Source organism: Gavialis gangeticus, unplaced genomic scaffold, assembly GCF_001723915.1.
Source record: "Gavialis gangeticus isolate Ggan-Ray unplaced genomic scaffold, GavGan_comp1, whole genome shotgun sequence".
Taxonomy (NCBI): domain Eukaryota; kingdom Metazoa; phylum Chordata; order Crocodylia; family Gavialidae; genus Gavialis; species Gavialis gangeticus.
The window spans coordinates 28,374,967-28,383,848 of record NW_017729025.1 but is presented as its reverse complement, the minus strand read 5'-3'; the positions used below and the strand labels follow the sequence as shown (position 1 = coordinate 28,383,848).

Genomic DNA, 8,882 nt, shown 5'->3' with positions numbered 1-8,882 from the left:
ACTTTTTTTTTTTTTTTAAATGTATAGAATGAGTAACTTCCTGCAGGCAAACCTCGCTCCCACCCCCCAAAAACCAACCAAACAAGAAACTCTTGACACTTCCTGAAAACCGGGTATATCAGAGTTTAATAAATACATAGGGGGTCATTGTTGAACTTAAAAACATACAGATGAGATCAAAATTAAAAAAAAAACAAAACAACCCCCAGAAAACCTTATTCCCTCTAAATTGATATACAATAATTACAGAATACTGTACAAAAGTGTTATTGTCTTTGCTCTGAATTGTTGTGTATGTGCAGCTTAGTAGACGTTTCACATTCAATTTGAATTTCAGTGCAAGTAGGCACAACATCCAACATACCTCCAAGGTATAAAGAGAAATAGCAGTTTTACAGGTTTCTCCACCATATTTTGTTACAGTGCAAAATGCAATATATTGTTTTTCTTTAAAAAAACAAAACAAAAAAAGAAGAGCCCATATAAATTAAACATATTGCACTTGTCCCAAGTAAAAGTGTAACATGTTCCATGCTTACCATCTTGGTGAAAAAGCTTGATGCTTTTAACATTGCCCTCCTTTCCCAACTGGTGCCACAACTTGTGGCTCCTAACCCAACTTTTAACTAGTCTTAAAAAGCAACTAGATTGAAGTTACCACTCTTAAACGTTACAGCTAATATTATAAAAAGTTTCCAGAGACCTTTCGGTTGTTGCCTTTCCTGTAGCACTGTAACTAAATACACAAAGTAAATCTGCATTCTGTAGGGTAAGTAGTTCAGAATACAAGTGTATTGAATACCAATAGCTTTGTGTCATTTCAACACCCTTATCACTATTGTGCAGAGGCACAAAACCATCACTTTACACACACACCTAGATATTGTCACCAAAATATGTACACAACACTCCCAACTATACAAGTGACAGTCCAGCATCCTTTTATATTAATAGTTTGAGCAGGGACATGAAGGGACTTTGGCTTTAACACACCACTGTCATTGTGTGTTCCGAGAATGGTGGGCTGCGTCATGTAAACCTCAAAAGAATGGCTTATGCCAAAGCTAATTAATACATTCCGTGCACATACAAGCGAGGAATACAGGCAAATCACTTCAATCTCAATTGCGCCGTCTCCTCAAATCTGCAGTTTAAAAGAAACAAAGTTTGGATGCTACCCCTTTAAAGCAAAGCAATTAAAAAGAAAGATGAAAAATGCTTTTCTAAACACAACTAAGACAGTAGCTAAAAGACAGATAAAGCCAGTATAAACCAAGATATTACCAAACTCTTATATTATACAAGCAAAGGAAAGAGATGTGGTTAGCTGAAGGTTAACTTAATTCATATAATTATGGGTAACCTATTCAACTCCTTCACCATGCGGTTTCTACACCCTCCCCCCCCCCACTATACATCTTCCAATCATGTACAAAACCTTAAAAAATATTTTCAGCATAAATTGTTATCCATCCAGTCATTTGAAACATGGTTGGAAAAAAAAAACAATTTCTGGTACTGTGAGATATTTCAGGCTTTTAGTAGCAATATAGTAGTAGTGTCTGTACAGTACATTTCTAGAGCAGGTCCCTACACAGCTTGGATTTTATAAGCCACTGTAGATCATGAATAAGGCAGTAGGCTGCTCAACCAGTGATAAGGTGAAATCCTAATCCATACATTTTAGGAATTCTTTATACACAACATTTATTTTAAACAGTTTCTATAGATCAAGTGTTTATAAAAATAAGCCAAGTCAAATTTCAGGTTCAGGAAACAAACACGTAACAGTCACTAAATTGCTGAATTCACAAGCTTGAAGGCTGCTGGATTGCTGGACCCGGCTCACATTCACGGAGAGTCTCTTCTGACCTCATGTACATAAGGAACACAGTGACAGTGGCAAAAGTAGCTGCATTGACAGGGAAAGCTCGGAGAAGTGTAGAAGTAAGGCCCCTTGTAAACACCCTCCAACCTTCATCATGGTAACTCTTCCTAATACAGTCCAGAATGCCTTTGTACTGTGCAACTCCCCCAACTCCATCTGCCTGAAGCCGGGACTTGATCACATCCACAGGATAGGTTGAAAGCCAGGATACAATGCCTGACATGCCTCCAGCTAACAACAGTTTGGGAATGATGTAACTGTCCTCAGCTTCACAGCCTAGGTATCTGGTCAGACAATCATATGTCAGGAAATAAAAGCCAAAACTTGGTGTCTCTCTTATGAACGTGGAAACCATGCCTCTGTTGATGCCTTTCAACCCTTCCTTTCGGTAGATCTTAATTAAGCAATCCAGAGAATTCTTGTAATTCTTTGACTTTAATTTGTATTCACCTGTGCCCTGAAGTTGCATTCTTGTTTTTGCTAACTCCATAGGGCAGCAGATGACACACTGAATGGCTCCTGCTGCTGATCCTGCAAGAAACTGGTTTAATGGAGTGTCTTTTCCAAGAGCACGAAGTGTGTTTCCCTGTACGCCAAACACAAGCGCATTAATGAAAGTAAGTCCCATCATTGGTGACCCAATACCTTTATAGAGTCCAAAAGCCTAGAAGACAAAAAAAAGCAAGTGACCAGTGAAGAAAAAAAGGATGATTACTTTTAAAGTCTGTAAAGAACATTACCTTTTCTTTACAGCTTTTGCAATGGTGCTGTTCTAACTGACGTAGTTGGTGACAGAAATATGGATATGTCCTAATAGCATAACATTGTTCACATTTAAACATCAATTTGATAGCTCTCATTCCAAAAAAAGTCTTAATAGGAGAATATTCCCAAATACTTATAAGCTTGGTACCTAGTTACTGAATTACACCATCAGGAACATATTCAGAACACTCCTAGGAAGTCTTTAATAGTTTGTTGGTTAAGTTTAACACTTTCAGCCCCCTATATTTAGTAGGCCGCAGAGTTAACTCAGCAATCCCTGTAGGCAGCCTAATAGGCAGCTAGATACCTACCCTTGATGTAAGGATTCCAAGTCCATTTGACACCTTGATTGGCCATTCCAGTGGCTAGTTATCCTGTTAAAATGGCATTGTATTTCCAAAGCTTGAATTATTCAAACTTCAAATTTCAGCCATTTCTCATTGTTTTTCATCTAAATTAAAGAACCTACTAGTTTCTCTGCATTTAGGCACACAGGCTTGAAAACTAGTACAAGTTTTTAACAGTTTAAAAGAACATAACGAACCTATCCCAAAAACAAAACTTGGATGTTTGATTCAGAAGTCAGTTAATCTGTCACCACTTTAGTAATCACTGCAGCTTTAATACCTCAATGCATCTTTTATACAAAGGACAGCATAAAAATTTGGAATTTGTTAACTAAATAGGCTACTTACAGTTTCTTGCTTTATGATAGACTGAAAGCAGTGGAAGGTCCCACGGTAGAGAGGTTTCTCTACATTTTGAACTTGAAGGCGCACCTATAAAAAGTATAAAGAGACTTATTTGTATGGCAAGATCAGGGTGATCAGCACATTAGTGCTCTGTACTTATACACTACAGTGGCACATACTCAAAGCACACAGTTACAATACCAGAGTGCCATAATGGCGATGTGAAATCGTTTTAGAAAAACTCTTCTGTAAATATTTGAACTATATGTTTTTCAGAATCCTGAAGGAGAAGAGAAGGGAGTGTTCATTAATAAGCCTTTATGAAAACAGGGAAAAATTTAAGTCATCTCAAAAGTGCAGTAGGGCAAAATGTATCATTTTATAGTCTTTTCCCCACCTAGCCTAAAGTCAAAACCACCCTAACCTAGATGATGCTGATAATACTGCCAACAGCCTGGTATTTCTGTAGAATTTGTATAACATGCTTCCAGCACCTATTAGATACAAAATGTGGCCAGCAACATACCATAAGGCATGAAATGGACAATTTGAGAAAGCTGTATGGCTTTCAAAAAGGCTAGCGTCTTTGGGGGCCCCACTCAAGGCACTCAGTGGGGTCTAATTTTTCAGAAGTAGGTGTACACTTTCTGACAAGTCCCTGTCAAAGGATTTTTAACTTGTGAGTTGAAAAACAAATATACTCTTCAAAATTTTAGCCCAGCATTGTATAAAGAGTGCTCATCTGGAAGTTCAGAAACTCTATGCTAGATGTAATCTTCACCTACTCTATTAAAGATGGGCCCTATATAACCTATCATTAATCAGTTTTTCTGCACTGGAAGGGGCATGTTTGTCATAAAGATGCTATTCTTAAGTGCCAGAAAGTGGGGAATGCCTATTCTTGGAGGGTTGTAGACCACTTTCCTTAAAATAAGGCTGCAATATTATTTTTCTTAATGTGTCTGCAGCATTTCAAAAGTTTCCAACTCTCCTCACTTGAGATGTATGCATGCAAAAAGCTTACTCTCCAGTAAAGAGCACTGATTTGGGATGAAGTGGTAAAATGAGAACTTTGCCTTTGTGTTGGTTGGTGGTATATTGGAAATGCCTACCAAGTATCAAATATACTGCAATTGCAAAGCAAAGCAAAGCAAAGACTGTTTTTTTAATTCAGACTTTGGTTAGAAAACCCACCACACAAGTCTCAGATCTACATGAGATTCTTCAACATTGTTCTCTCCACTGTGTTGGTGGGAGCTTTAAACAAAAGACGACCCACAAAGAGAGCAGAATACAGATAGTTAATCCAATGTATGGGTCAGAAACGGATTTTTGGCTATAGGGGTTTTATTTTTTTTAAAAAAAATATTATTGAAGTTTCATATTTAGTGTTAGTATTCAAGGGGAAAAAAGGGACAATGCATGTTTAAACCTCAAGCATTATTATTTTCCTCAAAGTAAAAACCAGATCATGTAATATGCAAAAAGGTCTCAAAAAGCTGTTTTGAACTAAAGTTTTGGATATGTTTAGCCTTAGCAATCCATACAGAGACTTATTATAACTTTTCAGTGCATAGTGAGTTTAAGCAACAAAACTGAGCGCTAAACTCCTCCAAGCTTACTCTGACACAGACATTTTATTCTGTGCAGGTCACTCAATGTAAGCATGGTTTTAAGAATTTAACAATTCCCAACTCTCTTATGCCACACACACTACTATATAATTTAAAGTTCATACAGCTCATTAGGATGTGATACCCCACCATCATAAACAAGACAGTAATTAGTTTAATTGTTACTGGGGGGGTTTTCATACCCTCCAGCTGTAAAGAAGTTAGACTGTCTTGTTTTACTATGAATTCAAAGTGCTGGGACTTTGAAGGTAAAGATGATAAATAATCCAATTGCTGTTACCTAGTAACTTTTTTGTATGTTAAAGCTAAAAACCAAGTGTTTTTTATACTGCTTGAAAGGGTTCAAATGGCAGACTATTTCCATTTCTAATTCTGTGGACTGTGAAATACTAACTTATAAACCTGTCACTTGTGCAAGATTAAATACAATGTATTCCCAGAACTTTAGCTAACCATTAGGCAAAACATTTCCAAATCTGGGACAAGTGGGCATTTTTTTAAAAAACACGGAAAACAGCAGAATTTTTGTTGATTACATTTCAGTTGCAAAGTGCCAGCAGAGATGCATTAATGGGCAATGTGTAAGTGAGGAATAAGAATGTTTATGCTTCAAGTTGTTACCACATGGCTGCCACTCATATAGCTCATAGTTAATATTTAGAACAACAAAATTGAAAGTGTGCAAGCTATGCAAGACTACATAAAGTGGGTTTTATTACAGAATTATGCTGCATCCTAATCTACACATAAAATTCTCTCTCATCTTTAAGTTTCTTCTCTCTGCATCTAAATCATTATGGCTTTTCAAGTTTATCACCCCAAGAGTAACAGCACTCCAATATCAGGTCACTGAAGATTTACATTAAGGCATCTGAGTGAGGAGGAAAAAAACAAAAAAGCTCTTTTGATGTATAGCATTTTTATGCATTTGAGGTGTGTACATGATAAGCATATACCCTCCAAGTGTAAATAGTAGATACAACCGGTCTCAGTTGAGCATGTCTAAGATCCAGTTTTAAAGCGAGTGTGTGCAACCTTAAGCACATAGTGAAAAATACGTTAAAAAGAATATTCAAAACAAAATCTATAGACTTAATGTTTACATAGAGAGGGAAGCTTATAGCTAGTCCCTCCACTTTACAGTTCTAGAAATGGGAAGCATCAATTTAAAACTAAAAGTTAGAAAGATTATAAATTGGTTTATTTTTGGGTTTTTTTTAGGTTTTTATTTGAACTAATACATTTTGGAATAAATTAAGACTGAGAGAAACAGAAGTGTTCACCTGGTCTATACTTACTAGGTAACTCTCCCGTGATGAGGCTTATCTGTCATCTACAACAAAGTAACACTTTTGCTGTTAATGAAGACAGCCCCTAGCTCAGAAAGTAAAGGCAGTTAAAAGCAACAAAGCAATTTTACACATTACATTAATAAACCAGGGATAGGGAGTTTGCCACTTTGGAGATTAAACTCAAAATCTGTTTCAGATTTTTCAGCATGACTTCAAAGATTCATTCTTTATCCCTGTGTGTCCCACCATACCCATATTCTGCCCCTCCCCCTCATACTTTGAACTTGGTGAAACATGATCATTGGCAAAAGAGTTTAAGCTGAAGGCAAAGTAAAACTGTGGCTTGATTTAAGCAGTTTCCCCATGTCAAAACAACTGTATTAATACAATGATTAACACACAAAAATCCACCGAAACACCCCAATTAGTCCCAACTCTATAGGACTGCCAAAGAGGCGTTAATCCTGAGCATAATACCCAAGAAATGACACAGTATACACATTTTTAAAAATAAGAACAGTGGTTTGATTGCTTAGTTTCCCCACATTTTAACATTGACTAAATGAACTGATGATATAAATATTATTTAGTATTACATTCTCCAGTACAAAAAATGGTATTGTTTCTTCTACCAATATGAAGTGCTATCCTAGACTAAATAAATGGCCAAAGCATAATCTGGACAAGGAGTCTATTCCATGTTATATTTAGACTACAGCCACTTCAATTCTTGTTCTGCATTAATTCAATGGTTCCCAAACTAGGGGACATGAACCTGGATAATTTTATTCTATATGTTTGCATTCACAAGTATAGAAGAGATGTACTAACTCAGAAACAATTTGGGAGCCACTGATTACATTAAAAACAAAGTTGAATACAGTTGTTAACGCTAGACTGACCTGTAAATGCTTAAGCACATGCTTAGTTCTCTGTGCTCCGTGTTGTTCTATGGACATGAGATGGAGTTATTCTTAAGCCTAAGCACGTATTTCAGCTCTGCTAATTCCAATGGATAAACTCATAGTACAGTAGTAAGATGTATCTAATCTTTTGCACCAAGTTTCTCAGCACCTATCAGTGAGGTGCTCAGTGAAATTCAGTTAAATTGTTTACCTAGCTTTAACACATCCTGAACAGCATACAGCTTTTCCTTCATTGAACAGTTTGTGGTGGACTGACAGGCACTAGTAGCCATAAAGTCTGTCCTAGGACACAGATCCGTGGGGCTAAGAAATATAAAGAGGGTGGTCAACTCATCACCATAACTGCTTCAGGTATTTCCCTTACTGCACAGGGATATGCAATCTTATTCTGAACTTAAAACACAATGTCCGAAGGTCTGCTCCTCAGAGCAGCAAGTGATCCAGTTTATTTATTATTACCTAGATTCTCTCCTGGGAGACTATTCTATCCAAGCTGGGACATGGACTTTTTGCATAAAACTTTCTAAAAGTGACCAAATCCTAAAACAACTTAAGTACTGTGGAGTCCAAGTCTCACTGGCTCCCCAAGCGATTCAGATGCTTCTGAGTGTTATTAGCTGTTAATAAGCCTCTCTCAGAGATAGGATACTGGTGTTCTACATCTCAAAGAACAAGCAATTCTGCCTTGGAACAGAAAAAAAAACACGTTTCATCAGAGGTAAAGGGGAGTGGAGCCAAAAACAAGATGTCAAACTGAAACTGCTTTGCATTGTATTCCTTTTGTCTGCTGATCTGACTACCACCCAGTATAACTAACAAAGTAATGCTTGTTGAATGAATAGGGAAGCTTAAAAAAATCCTATCCAGTAGTAAAGTAAGATTAAATCACAGCTGGGGAAATAGGCAGTTTTAGATGTTAGTGATAAACAGCTGCAGAAAAGCAAGTTTGGAGCCAAATTCTTACATAACTGTAACTTGTCATAAATACAGGACATTACACCAATCAGTGTGCAGCTTAAGTCAAGTCTTGTCCCAATTTGAATTCAGACACAAATAGTTTTCGTTCACATTTGAGGATGTAGGGACTCAGGAAATCTCCAAACCTATTTTAAAAGGATGGCTCCTAATTTTGGACCATTGAGTTTATGCTTCCGGCACGTGCGCTTTCACTTGCTCAAGAAGACTTGCACGATGCCCTGCCTAGTCTGCAGTAACGAAACCTGTTAAAAAATCAACCCACCTTAACCGTGTCAAAAGGATGTCCCACTAGCACCCCAGCAGCACCTGAAACACAAACAGACAGCAGTTGCACTGGTGCTGGCTTTCACCCCGTGCCCCGGCTAGCTCTTGGGGAGTCCCAGCACGACATACTGTGCGTGGGACCAGCGGCCCAGGGCGGTCGTGGCTGTGGCCTCGCCACCTTGTGGAAGCCGCGCTGTCCCGGCTCCTCGCAAGCGAGCAAGTGACTGAGATCAGCACGCGGGCAACTGGGCCCCCTGCGCACCACGCGACTAAGAGCAGTCGTGGCTTCAAGAGAAAACAAGCAGTGCGGCCCGGTCGTGTGGTGGGCAGCCTGTGGCGAGGTGCGGTGCAGACTTGCCAGCGGCCCCTTAAAAGGCCAGGCCGCGACCTGGGCGCCAAGCACCACTGTACTGCGCCTCAAGCTTTCCCCGGCCGGGGGGGGG

At 38.4% G+C, this 8,882-nt stretch overlaps 1 protein-coding gene across 5 annotated transcripts in view; it reads right to left on the bottom strand.

Annotated features, from left to right (window-relative positions):
* Positions 1 to 103: 103 nt before the first annotated feature.
* SLC25A29 (solute carrier family 25 member 29) overlaps positions 104 to 8,882 on the bottom strand; it is a 10,704-nt gene continuing 1,925 nt past the window's right edge. The window contains exons 1-4 of one of the 5 annotated variants that reach the window (XM_019518566.1): positions 8,438 to 8,510; positions 6,278 to 6,312; positions 3,349 to 3,432; positions 104 to 2,552 (exon numbers count right to left, since the gene is read on the bottom strand). In XM_019518566.1, the coding sequence (XP_019374111.1) occupies positions 1,809 to 2,519 (711 nt within the window). In that variant the 5' untranslated portion in view covers positions 2,520 to 2,552; positions 3,349 to 3,432; positions 6,278 to 6,312; positions 8,438 to 8,510 and the 3' untranslated portion in view covers positions 104 to 1,808. The other 4 variants (XM_019518567.1, XM_019518565.1, XM_019518568.1 and 1 more) reach the window with 4 other exon arrangements.